The sequence below is a fragment of the Limanda limanda genome, chromosome 17 (genome assembly GCF_963576545.1).
Source record: "Limanda limanda chromosome 17, fLimLim1.1, whole genome shotgun sequence".
Taxonomy (NCBI): Eukaryota; Metazoa; Chordata; class Actinopteri; order Pleuronectiformes; family Pleuronectidae; genus Limanda; species Limanda limanda.
In genome coordinates, this window is record NC_083652.1 from 14,774,156 (window position 1) to 14,792,652 (window position 18,497).

Consider the following 18,497-nt stretch of genomic DNA (forward strand, 5'->3'; position numbering starts at 1 on the left):
CAATGGGGAATTTTAAAATGTTACAGCAGCAGGAGTTAAAATAGGCATCAGTAAGTAATAAGTAACATGCAATATTTAAGTGTAAGGAATATAGAAAAATATAAATTGTGTTTAAAATAATACTTTCAGCGTAAAAACAGGCAAATTAATAATAATTAATAATTAATAATATAGTTTGATATTATATTATCAAAATTAAATGAAATATGATATACTATGATAAAATAAAATGAAATAAGATATATATATATATATATATATATTATTATATTTTATTAAAGTTTAAACAAATACAAACAAATAAGGCACATACCTGTTTTTTTTATCAAATAATTCAATCCCAGGTTGGATAAAACAGAAAAAAACACATTCAAATTAAAAATTAAAAACACAGACATAATCAAACAGAAGATCGAATAAATAAAGAGTCCGGGCTTTCTCATGTTGTAAAAATGTAAGTGATTCCCAAAAAGCTTTTTAACTAAAACGTGTTTTTAGTTTTGACATTTCAAAGTAAACAAAACTTCCCACACACGTGGTTCCACACTCGCTGGTTCCCTCTTCCGGAGCACTAGGTGGCGCTGGAGCCACCTTGAGCCAACGTCACCCCACCCCACGAAGAAGACGCCCGCCCTGTAGCTCACTGTGGGCTCGGCACCAAAATAGACGTTTCGGGCTGAGCAGCTGACTTCCAGCGGTAATGGCTGCCACCGGAGTTCTTCCCTTCATCAGGGGGGTGGACCTCAGTGGAAACGACTTCAAAGTAAGGATTCGAACCCGCAGTCTCCCCCGGTCGAGAGGCTAACTTTAGCTTAGCTACTCGGCTAACGCTAAAGTTAGAGGCTGAAGGAATAGCTGGCTAACACATTAGCTTCGCGGCTGTAGCTTTGGGCGTTAGCCAGTTGTCAGACGTTCCACATGGACTAAGTGGAGCCCGGGTAGTTTCATGTGTGTACGTCTGTTTTTACACGAAGTAGTTTACGTAAAAAAGAAAAATAATATTTGTTAGCTGTTGGAATTAGCATCTGTAGTTTGGCGTAACTTCCAGTTTGTCTCCAACGTCACGTTCGCTAGCTGCTTAGCTTCGGCTAACTGGCTCTATCAGTGTTTACTTTAGATTACACTGCGACCAAGAACAGCGCTGGGTTGTGTTGCTGCTGGTTTGTGTTGCTGCTGGTTGGTGTTGTTGCTGGATTGTTGAGTGGCTGCAGACACACAGGTGAACTCTGACCCAGTGGGAGCTCAGTGGGGAGGAGCGGGGAGGAGGAGCAGTGACAGCTGGGGACATCTGACGTGAACTGACAACTATCTATTTGTCTGTCAGCTAAACTCTGACTTCATCACAGGTGTGGGAATAAAGTGAAATCACTGGTTCGTCGAGTCAGGCTTGTTACTCAGTGAGTGAATGAGTCTGGGATGACATAATTTCCTCTGCCTCATATCAGCACGACCAGAACAGACATTTTCTCATGTGTCACATCCTGAAAGTCACAGACAACAAACCATGAACTCATGTGGCTGATTTGGAAATGTCGGATGTCCACATTTGTACGTTCACACCCACAACCTCTTAATAACATTGACTCCCACAGGGCTGATGTCAGATTCTATTCTGGTTTGCAGACTGGGGCTGGGCCATAGAACAATAACTATCACAATTTAATTCAATAGTAATATAACAAAGGCTCAAGCTTTACAAGATTCTGCATATGCATTAGTTTATCTTCCTCTCCTTTTGCTATAAATAATAATGCAAATTCCTCTATATTCTATTTTGTGTATGTAGGTGTATGTCAATATGCATTTTTGTACATGATATACAATACAGAGCGGAGGTAAACAACATATTTATAGATGCATAGGAAGCTGGTTAAGTTTAAGATAATTATAAATTAATGACTTATGGAGAAGGGGCACGATTAGTAAGTTTGTAAGTAATACGTTTGGACTTCTTCTTACTCCTTTTCAAATATGAAGATTAAATCATTAAGTTAAATCTTTCACTGTTTGTAAACAATACTTTTTTAAATAAAAATGTATGAAGAATGAATTAATGCATTGTGTAAACCCAATGAGAAGGTATAACACACAACTCAGATTTGTTAAATGTTGTGTGGGAGTTTGTCGTTCTCTAAATTGAATTAAACACAAAAACCTTCGTCGATATTACAGGTCCAAATGATTCTGGCAAATTAATGTCACATGTGTTTTTACAGACATCATCACAATCGCTCCGTCACACAGCTACACTTTAAAAAGAAAAAAAAAACATTTGTTAATGCAGTGGAAGCTTTATTGTTTTCAGAAGTGACTTATGTCTCCTAATTGTGTGTCTTTCCAGGGCGGATACTTCCCAGAGCACGTGAAGTGTATGAGCAGCCTGCGATGGCTGAAGCTGAACAGGACCGGACTGTGTTACCTCCCAGAGGAGCTGGCCTCTCTGCAGAAGCTGGTGAGACATTCTGCTGTATTCGTAATGGTTATAATATTGGTAAAACTTGCCAATGTTTAACTTTTCTACTGTAAGTGTGGGTAACAGAGGAGATTACAGGACCAGGTTGATGTACCTCACCTGACCAGGAGCGGACACAGCCCGGCTTTAATCCTCACTATATCTGATAGGATTATCTAATCTAACTCTCCAAAGCAGTGCTCAGGAGGCCACTGTAAAAAGATGATCTACGCTAGTGTGCTTGATCTCTTACAGAGATAAACAAGATTAGTGTGTTGTCGCTGCTCATGGTGGTTGTTCTTGGGCTGTGTTTTGATAAACTGCTGCTTAAACTTGATTCAATTGAGAGAATATAAAAAAAACTGTACAATACAACAATAACAACATCAACAACAACAACCAATGCCAGACACCATGTAATAGTATAATATCTATCTTTAATTTTAATGTGTAAGAACACTATGGGTTATTTTTAAACAGGAACAATGAAGAGGAAGGTCTTACACTGCTATGCTCTTTTATCCTTTTTGTAGTTAATTCATTCTGCTTAGAGACAACTGAGCATTAAAGCAAGTGGCGCTTAATGTGATATTTTGATGTTGTTTTAGATGATAATATCTTGATTGTGTATATGTAAAAAAAAAAAAACCTTTTTCCTTTCTTCAGGAACATCTCTCAGTGAGTCACAACAGCCTGACCACCTTACATGGAGAACTCTCCAGTTTACCAAATCTACGGGTAACTGATACACGCACAACAACATGCATATAAAGTACATGTAGAATCATTTTGTTATATCATAGTCAATGATTTCAATGTAATGCTTTGACAAGTGCACATTGTTTTTCTGGGTAGCCTCCTATTTGTACCATATATGTATTTAATTCAGCCATATTACGCCACTAAATGTGTTTCATTATGTGTGCAGGCGGTGGTAGCCAGAGCCAACAACCTGAAAAACTCTGGAGTCCCAGATGACATCTTTCAACTCGATGATCTCTCTGTGCTGGTATAATAATATCAACATCTTTTCTTTTCTGCATATCACTTTTTACTTATTATTTCCACTTTAACTTCACATATTTCCTCCTCTCCCTGCTTTTAATGGTAATGAAACATCCTTGTACCAAACATAATCCTGGACCCAAGCTTTAACTGTCTCTCTTCTCCTTCAGGACCTGAGTTTCAATCAGCTGACGGAGATCCCCAGGGACTTGGAGAACAGCAGGAACATGCTGGTGCTGAATCTGAGCCACAACGGCATCGACTCCATCCCCAACCAGCTGTTCATCAACCTGACAGACCTGCTGTACCTGGACCTGAGCGACAACAAGCTGGACAGTCTGCCGCCCCAGATGAGACGTCTGGTGCATCTGCAGACTCTCGTACTAAACAACAACCCACTGATGCACGCCCAGCTGCGGTAAAACCCACTGCTATTATTCTTTGCCATCTAAATCAGGTCCCATGTTAAGTCCTAAAGTTTTAAATGCATTTCTTTTGTATGCTTTCTTTGTGTGTCTGTGTGTGGTTCCGAGCAGCCAGCTGCCGGCCATGGTCGCGCTACAGACTCTCCACCTGAGGAACACGCAGAGGACCCAGAGCAACATGCCCACCAGCCTGGAGGGACTGACACAATTAGCAGGTAATACACACACACACCACACACACATACACTTTCATCACTACATTCTTTGTTCTTTGCACTTACATTTTTTTAGACTTGCATCACTTTACATTTCCTCATATCCTTGGAGGGGAATTCACCCACTGTTCTTTAATATTCTAACAAAGTGCACTTCCTCGTCTCCCTCATATCTCTGCCAGATGTCGATCTGTCATGTAACGACCTGAGTCGGGTGCCGGAGTGCCTGTATACGCTGGGCAGTCTGAAGAGACTCAACCTGAGCAGTAATCAGATCTCTGAACTCTCCCTGTGCATTGACCAGTGGACTCAGCTGGAAACGCTTAATCTGAGCCGCAACCAGCTCACCTCACTGCCGGTAAGAATGATAACCATTAAACCACCGTTTCGGTCCAAGTGTTCAGGGAGTTATGTGTTTGGGGTTGTTGCATTGTATTGTTTATTTTTATAATGTATTTAATCATGGGTTATTTGTATGTATTCAGCTGGTTATTTTTTTAACTCCTCTGTAAGATTTCTAGCATTTAAAGTTTGTGTGTCTCCATCTAGTCCGCCATCTGTAAACTATCCAAACTGAAGAAGCTGTATGTGAACTCCAACAAACTGGACTTTGACGGGGTTCCACCCGGCGTGGGCAAACTCTCCAGCCTCGTTGAGTTCATGGCTGCAAATAACAACCTGGAGCTCATCCCCGAGGGTCTCTGCAGGTGAGATTCAGGCTGAGATGCCAGACTGATACTTTCTAAATTGTCAAATGATAAAAGATAATGTTATTTTGTAGAAAAGAGACCAAAGTGAATTCAAGTGTTTATCCCATTAGAAAATAAGAAGACACAGTAACTGAATTGTCTCTAGTTCAGGATTTCTTAATCACTAATTACAAAAAAATAATGGATCATTATAAGGAAACTTGGTGTGTCCATTGTGTTGGAAAAGGTAGATTCTCTTTACTTCCTGTTTGTAGGTGTGGCAAGTTGAAGAAGCTGGTGCTGAATAAAAATCGCCTGGTGACACTGCCTGAGGCGATCCACTTCTTGACTGACCTGGAGGTAAAATACTAATCAACTACATACAGTAGTTTTCCAATGAAATAGATAATAATAATAAAAAGCAAAAGTTGATCTCTGTAACAATGTTTTTTTATATTCATGAAATATAAGTTAAATCTATAAGGTCTTTAAACCCATCGAAAACCTGTCATTTCTTTTCTGTAGGTTCTTGACGTGCGTGAAAATCCCAACCTGGTGATGCCTCCTAAACCAGTGGACCGAGCAGCAGAGTGGTACAACATTGACTTCTCCCTACAGAACCAGCTGCGACTGGCCGGGGCCTCGCCTGCTGTTGTGGCTGCTGCTGGAGGAGGTGTGTGTGTGTGTTGCTGTGTGTGGGGAGCTTGACTTTCGGACCATATCAATGTGTTTGTGTATTTTCTCGAGGCTCAATCTGTATCTGTCTGTACATGCGTCCAGGAGCCAGCCCCAGAGATCACCTGGCAAGGAAGATGAGGCTCAGGAGGAGGAAGGACAGTTCTCAGGACGATCAGGCGAAGCAGGTGCTGAAGGGCATGAGTGACGTCGCACACGACAAGAAGAACTTAGAGGTAAGGAAAACATATATATAAAGATCAGTGTGAAAAAGGATTGATACGTCTCTGTGGATCCAAGGCTGTTATTATTAAGTCATATTCATGCTTCTGTGTCGTAGGTAGCCACTACTATGAATACTTTTGGTTTAATTACTGTTCTGGCCGTTTGATTGGTTTATGAATGTGTCCAGTTACCTCAGGAGCAGTTGATAAATTAGTTAAGGAAGAAGTATTAACTCAAGAGGTTTGATTTACAATGAATTTACCAAGAAATCTGCTCATTTTGCAGGAGAACGGAGAGATGAAATATGGAGATTTAAAGATCCGACGATGGGACAAGAGTCTGGAGAAGCCTCAGCTCGACTACTCTGAGTTCTTTATTGAGGACGTGGGGCAGGTATTGTGTTTTTTCTTTGAAATTGTGTCTGCTTATAACTGTTTTTTGAAGATTGAATACTATCATTCACGCTCCCCTTCCCTTCAGATTCCAGGTGTAGGAGTGTGGCAGATAGAGAATTTTGTTCCCATCCTGGTGGATGAAACTTTCCATGGAAAGTTCTATGAGGCGGACTGCTACATTATCCTCAAGGTAACAAGTCAAATATTTACTTTTTATATTTGTGGTTAGAAATTAATCTAGCTGGAACATCTTTAAGTTTTCCTACAGCATATCTAGCATATAGGACAGATCCCCTCCTCTGTGTCTCCCCCTCCTCTATCTCACATGCTTCTCTTTGCGATGTAGACCTTCCTGGATGATAACGGAGCTCTGAACTGGGAGATCTACTACTGGATCGGTCAGGAAGCCACGCTGGACAAGAAGGCCGGCTCTGCCATCCACGCTGTCAACCTCAGAAACTTCCTTGGGGCAGAGTGCAGGACGATCAGGGAAGAGATGGGAGATGAGAGCGAGGAGTTCAGTGCAGTATGTATAAACACAATGTACAACCTTAGCTCTGCATAAGGGCAATTCACTGAGCGTAATACAAAAACACATTTTTTCTATTGGCTGTTATACAGAGACAAAACTTTGCAGCTTTTTAAAACTCTTGTAAATGACTGTTTGTCTGATGCAGGTGTTTAACAACGAGATCTCCTACATCGAGGGAGGAACATCCAGTGGATTCTACACTGTGGAGGACTCTCACTACTCTGTCAGGTAGACTGGAAGCAACGTTTTCTACAAAGCAGATTTTACTGAATCAAACAATCTTGCAGCCTTTGTTTTGAAAAGCTGTTCACGAATCAGATTTGTTCTCTGTTTCCTGCACATTTGTGTGTAATTAATTCATCATCCTTTGGTGTGAATGTGTCTTTTTGACTTAACAATATTTCATAATATATATCTTGTGTGTTTCTTAGGTTGTACAGAGTTTACGGAAAGAAAAACATTAGACTGGAGTCTGTGCCTGTGAAGAACGTTTCCCTCGACCCTCGGTGAGTCTCACACACTGTCCCTGCTTTACATACGATTTTCATTTGAACCACACCTGCATATTCACCTCACCCTCCTACACACACACACAGACACAGACAGACAGACACGCTCACCTTTCCTAATACCTTTGTTATCCGTCTTATGTCTGCGTGATGTAATAAGCACATTTGCAGTTGACCTGCAGTTGATTTGTTACTCTTTTTGTCCGACGGCTATTTGATACATACATGTCTCATGGGGTTAGTTATGTTTCTTAAACATTATTCTCTCTTTTTTTGGCAGCTTCGTCTTCCTGTTGGAAACAGGGTTGGATATCTTTGTCTGGAGAGGAGCCAACGCCACTCTCAGCGGCACCACGAAGGCCAGGTGAGACACAAATCAAGTGCTGACACAAACTTCTCTGCCACTTGGTCAACGTATCTCACGTCAGTTTCCACGTATGGGACTCAAGTGCACAACCGATCGGTGTAGTGATCTTATTCTCCTCTTCCAGGTTATTTGCAGAAAAGATCAATAAGAATGAGCGCAAGGGGAAGTCAGAGATCACAACCCTCATGCAGAACCAGGAGCCTCCAGGTTTCTGGGAGGTTCTGGGAGGGCAACCGGAGGAGATCAAGAAACACGTTCCAGACGACTTCTCTCCCGTCAAACCTAAACTATACAAGGTACATCTTAAGAATAACCCTGCTGTGGGGGAGTGATGCACGTTGGTCAGGATTGTGTAGGAGGTTTACTGTTCAGCTTTCTGCTTGATCACCGGCTTAAAGTCGCATGTTTTTCAAAATGCACGATGTGTATAAACATCACCATTCACGTATGTTTTGTTGTGTTCAACCTGTAGGTGGGTTTGGGGCTGGGCTACCTGGAGCTGCCTCAGGTGAACTACAAGCTGTCAGTGGAGCACAAAGACAAAAAGATCAAACTGGACACTCTGCCGGAGATGAGGCTGGTACGTGCAGCAGCTGCATGATCGCTGAAAGGCACGAAAACCTCCCTCCCTTTTTCACACCTTTCTCTTTTTCTCCCCCATCCCTCTCTTCAGGTTCAGTCCCTGCTTGACACAAAGTGCGTGTACATCCTGGACTGCTGGTCTGACGTGTTCATCTGGATCGGGAGGAAGTCTCCCCGTCTTGTCCGAGCAGCCGCCCTGAAACTGGGTCAGGAGATCTGCTCCATGCTGCACCGGCCCAAACACGCCATCGTCACCCGCAACCTGGAGGGCAACGAGTGTCAGGTAACAAGTGCTTAGTCATGCTGCTGTCTTTCTTTTCGGGATTTACCAATTTTCCACTGACAACATTCCTTGGTGTAATGTTTGTCTTTACATCTTTTACAGCCGTGCAGATACATTATGTCATAATGTAAAGTACATCACGTCTCTTTCTTTTCTTCACTTCTCGTCTTCATCCTCTTTGACCAGGTGTTCAAGTCCAAGTTTAAGAACTGGGACGATGTGCTGAAGGTGGACTACACCAGAGCAGCTGAGACTGTGCAACAGAAGGACCAGGACAACCTGCAGGGCAAGGTCAGTGTGTTTCCCCACAACGTTGATTTGTCAGATGATAGGATTATCAAGTGTTAAAGATTTGCACTGAAATGTGTCCAATGGTCAGGTGCTGATGTCTATTTGTGTGTGTTTCTCTTCCAGGTGAAGAAGGACGCGGAGAAGAAAGATCAGATGAAAGCTGACCTCACTGCTCTCTTCCTCCCCAGGCAGCCGGCCATGCCCCTCACTGAGGTAACAACAACACACACACACACACACACACACACACACACACACACACACACACACACACACACACACACACACACACACACAGTTAATCTCCTCCTTCACAATCCCTGTTTGGAAACACACTTTTGTTTGTGTTCCGTCTCCAGGCCGAGCCGCTGATGGAGGAGTGGAACGAGGACCTGGATGGGATGGAAGGATTCGTGCTGGAGGGAAAGAAGTTTGCTCGGCTGCCAGAAGAAGAGTTTGGGCATTTCTTCACACAGGATTGCTACGTCTTCCTCTGCAGGTGTGTGTGTGTGTGTGTGTGTGTGTGTGTCTGTATCTGTGTAGGAGAGAGGAATGTGAGCGCTCATGATCAAGTTGTTAATTAGAGGTTACCATTTAACATAGCTTTATGCTGCTAACTCTGTATGGAAGTGATCATTGGTACATTGTGTACTTGCCGATGCCTCACCCAGCATTTTTGGCTGTGTCATTTGATCAGAGTCATTTGATTTGGAACATCTCCAGTGTTAATGTTCTGTGGAAAGTTACAAACCACTGACTGTTAAATTGAGCTCTAATGTCCCTGTGCTTTCTCAGATACTGGGTCCCTGTGGAGTATGAGGATGATGAGAAAGACCAGAAGGACGGCGAAGGTGCTGTTAGTGGTGTTAGTGGTGGAAGAAGAGGAGGAGGAGGAGGAGGAGATGATGATGAGGACAAACAGGCGGAGGAGGACTTCCAGTGTGTGGTGTACTTCTGGCAGGGCCGACAGGCCTCCAACATGGGCTGGCTCACCTTCACCTTCTCCCTGCAGAAGAAGTTTGAGAGTCTTTTCCCAGGAAAACTGAAGGTGTGGAGAAAGATCAGTGCTTTTATCATCTTCTTCCCCTTCATCACAGTTTAGTGACCTCAGCCTGTTTTGCTTGGTAGGTGGTGCGAATGACGCAGCAGCAGGAGAACCTGAAGTTCCTGTCCCACTTCAAGAGAAAGTTCATCATTCACAAAGGGAAGAGGAAGCTGAAGACCGACTCGGCTCAGCCCTCCCTCTACCACATCCGCACCAATGGCAGCGCGCTTTGCACCAGGTTAATATGATGCTCGTTAGCGTTTTCATCCACGAATCAAAACACCGCTTTCGTGTCTTTCTCATTCAAATGATTTTGCCCCCCCTCCCCCTCTCAGGACCATCCAGATTGTAACTGACTCATGCAACCTCAACTCCGAGTTCTGCTACATACTCAAGGTTTGGGTCTTTTCTGTAAATCTCTCTGTAAAGTTGTTGATTTGTTGTCGTCTCCTCCTCCTCCTCCTCCTCCTCCTCCTCCTCCTCTTCCAAGCAAACATGAAACATTACTTATTTTTTGCAGGTTCCATTTGAGAGCACAGACAACCAGGGCATCGTTTACACGTGGGTGGGCCGAGCTGCCGACCCCGACGAGGCCAAACTGGCGGAGGACATCATGAACAGCATGTTCGACGACACGTACAGTAAACAGGTGCGTTTGTGTGCCTGAGGAGCAGTGTTACATTTTGTGAAGCAGGGGGGCTACATGTGAGAATACAACTAGAAGTATTAGAAAAATGCAGGTTAGTGTGTTTAAAAGTCTATTTTGTCACAACTGATCAGCGCGTTTGTCTTCCAGGTGATTAACGAGGGGGAGGAGCCGGAGAACTTCTTCTGGGTGGGGATTGGTTCTCAGAAACAATACGACGAAGATGCAGATTATATGAAATACGCTCGGCTCTTCAGGTGAGTGACCGTAACCTGTTTTTAACTCTTTAATCATTATAAATGAACATGTGATACATGTTATATATTCCCTCCTTCAACTCTTTCCCACCTCCCTGCATCAGGTGCTCTAATGAGAAGGGTTATTTCTCTGTGTCGGAGAAATGCTCCGACTTCTGCCAGGACGACTTGGCTGACGATGACATCATGTTGCTGGACAACGGCAATGAGGTAACGATAAGTGATGCTGTGATTTGTGTCTCTCTCTCTCTACTGACAGCGGATTTCATCACTTCTTTTTCCTTGTTGTGTCTCAGGTGTACATGTGGGTCGGTACTCAGACCAGCCAGGTGGAGATCAAACTCAGTCTCAAAGCGTGTCAGGTGAGTGAGAGCCTGCAGGTCGTCTTCTCACTTTCAGTTTCTTTACTTCTTCACCCACATCTTACTGATCATCTCCTCCTCCTCTTCCTCCTCCGCATCCTCCTCCTCCTCCCTTCTCCAGGTTTACATCCAGCACATGCGCTCGAAGGACACCGAGCAGCCGAGGAAGCTGCGACTGGTGCGAAAGGGAAACGAGCCTCACTGCTTCATCCGCTGCTTCCACGCCTGGGGAGCTTTCAAAACCCCCCCCGCTTAGTCACACACGCTCAGAAGCTGCTCTCACCTTCTTACTGATTGATTCGCTGCCATGTATTTTCTATCAGGATGATGATGATGATGATGATGATGATGATGATGGACTTTTGGCCAACATGTTACTGTCAGACAAAGATTTATTTCAGTGAGCTGTTTTTTAGGCTGCCTTCTCCGTTTCTTGTCTTTGGGACAAATATCAGTTTTTCTACAAGCTTTTCTTGGCAGCACGTCTAAATGCTGTTGTTGAACGAAAAAGAGAAAATATGTTTAGAGATAAAACAGATCTAAGGTGTATAAAGGCTTTATAAAAACCCAAAGGGAAGTGAATCCCCCGACATATCGATCTGTGCTGCTGCTTTCACGTGGCGTGCTCTGCGTGGTTGATAGTTTTCAGGGGAGGAGGTTAAAGGTCGCTCCTCTGGGCCTCGTGCCGGTGGGTGCATCTCATTTGAAGCAGTTTAGAGAAGATAAAAGTTTAATTTACAGTTTTGTTTTTTCCCCACATCTTTGAGGAACTCAACAGAAAACAGCACTATATTAGTTTTTTGGAGGAATGTTAAATATATATATATTTTTTCTCGTCGTGTGGAATATACACGGTATGTCTGCGTTAGCGGATGTTTCATGTTTGAATGTGCAATCTGAAATATCTGGGAAACTTGTCAAAATGTTTAATTTCTTTGCTTTTCTTGAGCTGAAGAGTTTGCTTCCAAAACTTGTGGTGAAATCATTTTTGAAAGAGTAAATGCACAATGTTTCAAATCTTCCAGGTTTCAAATTTGATTCAGACTTTGATGTTAATGTGTTGCTTTTTTTTTTCTGCTGGTTTTGGAGTTTAACTTTGTTTTTATCGCACACTTTAATGGGAGATCTCATGCACCATATCAGTTCATATCTTAACAAGTGTCGTGACTTCTGCTTCCGCTGCTCTCAGATCAGTAGGTGATTATTTCGGTTCACTGATGTTCAGTAGCCACGGCGACACGTTGGGCTGCAAAAACTGCTGCGATGCTTCTTGTGATCATGTGACCTGTGTAGTGAGCAGCCATTGGTCCCAAGCAAGACATGAATTCTCTCTGTAATCCCACATGGCTGCAACTTTCTTCTTTTTGTCTGTTTATACTATATTTTGTGGGGTGAACTGTTTGCCTGCGAGTATGTTGAGTCCTACACACGTGTGTGTGTGTGTATATGAATATGTGCACATGCTCCTGATGCCACCTTAAGATGCTTTATTTATGTATTTTATATAAAAATAAATTCTCACGCTGCACATCTGACTTGTCTGATCATTCCGATGTTTGTATAAGGAAACAGAGCTTCAAACTAGTGAGTAGATGGTAACTTATCTTTAGTTAAACCTCTGCCAAGGCCCAACAAGCTCCTTATATTCAATGAAGCTTTACTCAATTCTGTTTCATCAGTTTTATTAGACCTATCTGACCTTGTCCTGTGACCTTTCGCCACCATAATCGAAATAGTTCATCTCTAAGTCTAAGTGAATGTGCCAAATGTGAAAGGATTCCTTCAAAGTGCTGTTGAGATATCGGATTCTTTTCCTGCTTTTATGCTAAGCTAAGCAGCTGCACAGTAGTAAAAAACAAAATATCCAAATGAGAGAGTAAATAATTTTATTAACATTCACAATTTAATTCAGCCGAAAAAAGAAGCTAAATGACCTGATTAAAATCCTACACACGAAACTGAATCACAAAGTAGAAACAAACGAATCGTAATTGTGGAGTTAAAGGTAAATCGTGCCAGCTGGAGCATGAATGGGTTAATTATTCAACCAGAACACCAAAAAAAAAGAAACTAACAAGAGTAAAAAAAGAAGCGTGAACATGATTCCTACCTGTCGAGCTACATTAGTAGTGAGGTCCCTTTTTTACGTTTTACACAAGATGATGGAGAAGCTAGAAGAACCGAGCGGTTTTACTATCGTCGGCTCGTATTAAACCTGTCTTTAGCAGAACTAGATATAGATACTGGATCAGTTTTTTGTTTTAATTAATACAGTGAATTCTTTAAAAAGTGGCGGTGAACTCAAAAGTCTGTATCTAGGCCAATATTACCCAGAATGCACCCGTTCACAGACAGACACATCCCTCTCATCTTTCAGACTGACTTTGCTTCCCTTGCCACACGTGCTGAGTCCAAACATTCACGGGAGGAAGGAGCTCCGATTTCATCTTTATCTTCCGAACAAGGATTTGATTTAAACAACATCGGATATATTGGCAAAAACCTGATTATTATTTTCATGTTTAAGGTTTCATCTGTGTTTATTTTACGGTTTTAGTGCAGCTTACATTAAGGCCTTCATATCGACAGAGGGAGAGAGTCCTCGTCAGTCTGCCATGTTTCTACAGGAGCCCAGAAGGGACAAAGCAAACCTTGGCTCTAAAAACAAACTAACTCTTCAGGCCGTCACTTATTCTGTAACTTCAGATCACACCCGTTTGTAAAACTGTGAGTGATGTCACATTAAAGAGCAGCCAGATGTTCCACTGAATAGAAGACTGCAGCTGTCGTACCATAAAAACATCGAACCGGTCTCCTCTTCTTCACATTAGACATTTTTGCACTGACAGTTCAGAATATAACAAATTTAAAAAGGTAGTTGAGAGAAACCAAGAATCTGTTTTGAAACTTAAGACCGTTAATTTAATTTAAAAATGTTTCAAAGTATAATTTCACCTGAATCTTCTCTAGTCCTTAATATAAAGAACACCTTCACTTTCCTCCTCTGCTGGTTCCCTTTGTCATTGCTTTCTTTCTTGCGTTCTTTCTTCTTGTAACCCCCCCACAATCTATATTTCTTTCTTTACATCTTTACCTTCTCCAAAAGCCATAAAAACATATTTAACAGTGTAAATCTTTGCAAAAAAACCCTTCAGATAGTTTTTCTTCAGTACCGAGAGACGAGGCAGAGCCCGTCAAAACCTGGGGAGAAAATGTGCTTGTGTGCGACGTCCGGTTTGAACCAGAAACAGCTGATTCATCCTCCACCTCCTCTCTGGGTGAAGGCAACTCAACTGCCCGTACTGGCACCTTCGAGGGGGAAGAATAGAAATGCTACAACTTTCAATACTCTAATATTCAAAATACTTCATTGCTAGTCTTGATCTCTGTGAAACGCTACAACTCTCTCTCTTTCAGTCTCTGCTGGACATCTTCAGGTCGTCAGCAGCCTGAGGAACAATCCTTCACTTCCACTAGTGTGCATGGGGAATCGACAGTTCCAACTGTGGGAGAAACTCAGCCCGAGCCGAGCGCGCCACAGAACTCTGGATAGAAAAATAACAACATGGAAACGTTTTCCTTTAAAGTCTCTTTCCTGGAGTCATAGAGCGAGTCATCCAGGGTAAAGGCCGAGGAGGAATAATCACACAGGGCGTGAAGATGGACGACAGAAAGTTCAGCCTGTAGTTCATGAAATGAGAATCTTCACGTCCAAGTCTGTCCAGAACCAGACGATCCTCAGCTGGACCTTCATGTTCTCCGGTGATTTCATGTTTCCAAAGTGGTCAGAGAAGAAGAAGATTTGAGTTCCTCCGGTAGAAGAAGCCAAACCGAGTCTGTCCCTGGTGAGGCTTTCCTCTCAGTCTGTGCCGGGCAGGAGAGTGCAGAGTGCGGGCGGGGGGGGGGGGGGGGGGCTCCACAGTGGGCTGATGGGAAACGTCTGTGGTGCAGCACGGAAATCTGCTCCATTCCCACTGGTGCCCCTTACTGTCAATACTCCAACAAGAAGCACAGGATAACATTAATAAAAACAATCAAACACAGAAGCTTGTTTCAAAGACGGAACATTTATATATAAATCAAACAAATGTTTAGTGTATTATCTGTATTTTTAGATTCCACCACTTGGGGGTAGCAGAGATTAAAAAGTGAAGCAATGCAGTGTTTACAAATCAAACGTCAACAACCTCCTGATTCATTGCCCCTGTGAGCACAGACTAATGACTAATGACAGGTGGATGAGTGCAATAAGTGCAGAGGAGCTAAATATTGGTGTCTGTTCTATAACGAAGGTCGAGCACAAATCAATTAAGACTTAAATGTGAAGGAATAAAGCAGTTAAAGCTGCTCCAGCTCCTTGTACAGTACAAAGACAGTGAAAACTAATTTCCAGAGCTACATTAACAAATAGTGAAAAGCACACGAGTGTTTTCAGTTTCCCTCAGTGGAAACGATTCAGCTCCACAGACTGGTTGGGGGGGGGAGGAGAAACCAGTGGACGGCTTGTTGTTGGAATGCAGAGCTCAGACAGAACAAGGCTTTGAAGTTTCCACACTCTGGACCAGCTCCATTAGAAACAGGTGTGTGTGTCTGTGTGTGTGTATGTACTCGGACTCACACACAGGAGAAATATGAGTCCACATTAAAGTAACTGTGACCAGGATCTTGGTTTCTTACTTGTTCAGTTGATGAGGATGCCAGTCGAGTGTCCCTCCTCCTCCTTAATGTTCTTCAGGTTGTTCTCTGCCTCATCCACAGTGCTGCAGGACACACACCAGGACACACACACGCACACACACACACACAAACCAGAGAGTCATTGACAGGATCAGATCAGTGGGAGCTCTGCACTTACTCATACAAATGTGTAAACCCACGTTAGGAAATCCCTGACGTCCTCCACGGTGAGTTCTCCGGTGGAGTCGAGGGTGAGGTCGGCGCAGCTGAGGGGGGAGTCCAGGGGCGTGTCCAGGTTGGGAGAGGACAGGGAACCAGGAAGCTCTTCTGTTTGTCCTGTGAGGTGGAAACCCAAGAGAGTTAGGGGCGGAAGTAGGTTTCTGCATCAGACCTCAACGATACAGTTAAATAAAACTGTGGCAAAAAAGGGGAATTTTACAAAAAGGAGGCTGGTTCGAGTGAAAGAGCGTCTTTAAATATTTACCATGAAAAAAATAGGTTGACTACTAAAGAAGTCTGTCAAATCTGTTTGGTCTCCTTAACTGTTTTTAAGGTGCATGACAGCAAAACAACTAAAAACAAAAACCAACACATTAGAATATTGTGACAGACTCTACTCTGGTCACCACAACAACCATCGTTTCCTGTCAGCGAGGAGGAGGGGGGAGGGGGGGTACTGGGCAGGAGAGGCAACTGGTGCATACTGAATGGTTACTATGGAGACCAGAGGGGAACCCCTACAACGCCTGGTTGGGGTTTAAGAGGTTCAGAGAGGGAGAAAGAGAGAGAGAGTGATGAAGAGGGAGAATAACAAAGGGGAGAGAAATACAAAGAAGACAGAAAAGCGAGGCTGTGTGTGTGTGTGTGTGTGTGTGTGTGTGTGTGTGTGTGTGTGTGTGTGTGTGTGCACCTACCCTCAGCCTGACTCATCTGGTTCTTGTGGGTTCCGTTGGCCTGCGGCTGCGTCGTCAAACCATCGCTGAGGAGACACATGAACACACAGCGTTTACTTTGGCAGTAGACGGAGAACTGATGGAGCAATAACAGAGAAAGTATCATTTCTTTGGTTTTACATGCAGCCTCACGCTGGTCGTGGGCCCCAGAGAAAACACTGGGAACAATGGGTTTGTCGGCTCCGGTTGTGGGGTCCAGGGACCACCAAGGCTCTGTTACAGGCTCGTGATTCAGTTTTCTGCATTAAACGGTTGGAAACTCTGATCTTCATCTAATCCACAAGTATAAACAAATGTAAAACGCTAAAGCTCACTGTGCACAAAACGTTATAATCTCATGTCTTTATCGAAGACAATTTCTTGAAAATTTAAAGTGCTGCAGGATAAAAATAACTGAACCCTTGGAACCTTTAGTTGTATTTTTTCTTTTTCTTTTGGCAGCATTCACACGCTCTGTAGCTGCAAAGCTGCTCAAAGATCAGGAGGAATTTTGGATCATTCTTCCGACAGATCGGCTTCAGCTCAGACAGATTCCCAGGGAGTTTGATATGAATATTTCTCTTCAGCACATCTACAGCTGAAGTCTGGGTTTTTAAATTATGACATTAGGGTTCTGTATCTGGAAGTGAAGTAGAAAAGCATCTAAATTCAATCTACACAAATGGAAACTGTGCCTCTTAACATAGAGGAGTTGTTTGTGTTTGTTACCAGGCAAGTGTGGGTTCCAGTGATCGATCCAGCTGAACGGAGAAGAGCGGCTCAGTGACGACCTTCGCAGACAGTGAGAACCTCTCGTACTCTGAGGGAGAGATCAGGTAAAAGCCTGAGGGAACAACACACAAACAACAATTAGGCAATTACGACTTGAACTGAGAACTGTAAACATGTGCACGTTATCCTGGACAGAGACATGGCTGTTGACTTTTTTTTATAAAACAAACACAGCTCTATTCATCTCTCCTGTATTTGAGATGAAGCCAGAAGTCTCAGAGTCACTTTCCCTCCTTTCCAAAATAAAAGGTCTTCTCCTCACCCTGTCCATTCTTGGTGAAGACACATGATGCAATACCGCTGATGTCTTCTTTGCGGATGCAGTCATGACGAACCTGAAGAAACACAAAGTACAACAATAAAAAAATACAGTAAAAACCACCCATATAATCAATAATTCTGCAGTTACTATACAAAAAGAATCAAAGTCACCCTGAACCCACCTGTGGTCGCAGGGCCGGGATGTTAAAGAGGTGCATGTCTCCCATGTTGGTGAGACACACCAGTGTGTGTTCGCTGTAGTCTTCCTGAGTCGTGGAGCTGAAGACCACCAGGGCGACCTTCCTCACCCGACAGCCTTCATGCGCCGTCAGCTTGAACTTGGTCTTGGCGCTCACCTTGGGGAGAGAGAACACCTGGAGGCAGAGAGAGAGAGAGAAGAGACATTATTAGTTTCCATAACAACTGAACTGTATTTAGAAAACTTATGAAACAACACAAACACAATATGTCTTGTAATACAAATTTAAAAAGTGTTTTTCCGGCCTCCACCTTGAGCTGCTCCTCTGATGCGATGAGGACAGAGTGAGCGTTGGTCATGTCCGGTGCGATGGCGAGGTCCTGGGAGGCTTCATACGGGTCCGGTAATGGTTTCCCCCGGCCGTCCAACACGCAGATCGACACCACAGGCGCCCTGTGCATCAGCTGGATCTCTTTACCCAGCAGCGCCTCCACGCACACGCTGCCCTCGCTCGCACCCCCCCGCTCACACGCACGTCCCGAGCCGATGCCGGGGACCTCCAGAGCGTAGGCGTACACACTGCCCGAGTTGGTGCCCGCCCAAAGTGTGGGGCCGTGGTGTGTACCTGGTGTCAGAAGCAGAAGAATCAAAATCAATCGGCTGCATTATCAGACTGAGAGT

At 43.5% G+C, this 18,497-nt stretch overlaps 2 protein-coding genes across 2 annotated transcripts in view; one reads left to right on the forward strand and one right to left on the reverse strand.

The window, feature by feature from the left end:
- Nucleotides 1–625: 625 nt before the first annotated feature.
- flii (FLII actin remodeling protein) lies at nucleotides 626–12,483 on the forward strand. The gene is made up of 31 exons (XM_061089485.1): nucleotides 626–763; nucleotides 2,342–2,452; nucleotides 3,119–3,190; nucleotides 3,381–3,461; nucleotides 3,628–3,875; nucleotides 3,994–4,097; nucleotides 4,280–4,455; nucleotides 4,647–4,804; nucleotides 5,062–5,146; nucleotides 5,312–5,459; nucleotides 5,567–5,697; nucleotides 5,972–6,079; nucleotides 6,167–6,271; nucleotides 6,428–6,607; nucleotides 6,759–6,841; nucleotides 7,045–7,119; nucleotides 7,403–7,486; nucleotides 7,614–7,785; nucleotides 7,962–8,069; nucleotides 8,163–8,354; nucleotides 8,541–8,645; nucleotides 8,769–8,858; nucleotides 9,005–9,144; nucleotides 9,441–9,693; nucleotides 9,774–9,928; nucleotides 10,026–10,086; nucleotides 10,211–10,339; nucleotides 10,487–10,593; nucleotides 10,698–10,803; nucleotides 10,890–10,955; nucleotides 11,077–12,483. The coding sequence occupies exons 1-31, from the start codon at nucleotides 701–703 to the stop codon at nucleotides 11,209–11,211; spliced, it is 3,831 nt and encodes a 1,276-aa protein (XP_060945468.1). The 5' UTR covers nucleotides 626–700; the 3' UTR covers nucleotides 11,212–12,483.
- Nucleotides 12,484–12,824: 341 nt separating this feature from the next.
- The window catches only part of llgl1 (LLGL scribble cell polarity complex component 1), a 29,993-nt gene continuing 24,320 nt past the window's right edge, over nucleotides 12,825–18,497 (reverse strand). The window contains exons 17-24 of the mRNA XM_061089489.1: nucleotides 18,128–18,441; nucleotides 17,800–17,991; nucleotides 17,619–17,691; nucleotides 17,294–17,408; nucleotides 16,547–16,611; nucleotides 15,833–15,968; nucleotides 15,633–15,715; nucleotides 12,825–14,951 (exon numbers count right to left, since the gene is read on the reverse strand). Coding sequence (XP_060945472.1) covers nucleotides 15,637–15,715; nucleotides 15,833–15,968; nucleotides 16,547–16,611; nucleotides 17,294–17,408; nucleotides 17,619–17,691; nucleotides 17,800–17,991; nucleotides 18,128–18,441 — 974 coding nt within the window. The 3' untranslated portion in view covers nucleotides 12,825–14,951; nucleotides 15,633–15,636. The remainder of the gene's footprint in view (nucleotides 14,952–15,632; nucleotides 15,716–15,832; nucleotides 15,969–16,546; nucleotides 16,612–17,293; nucleotides 17,409–17,618; nucleotides 17,692–17,799; nucleotides 17,992–18,127; nucleotides 18,442–18,497) is intronic.

Excerpts from the sequence above, each read along its gene's own strand:
- flii (XM_061089485.1), top strand. The coding sequence starts at position 701 with ATGGCTGCCACCGGAGTTCTTCCCTTCATCAGGGGGGTGGACCTCAGT. Across the intron at positions 2,453-3,118 it reads TGGCCTCTCTGCAGAAGCTG|GAACATCTCTCAGTGAGTCA; the intron begins GTGAGACATTCT and ends TCCTTTCTTCAG. Across the intron at positions 5,460-5,566 it reads TGTGGCTGCTGCTGGAGGAG|GAGCCAGCCCCAGAGATCAC; the intron begins GTGTGTGTGTGT and ends ACATGCGTCCAG.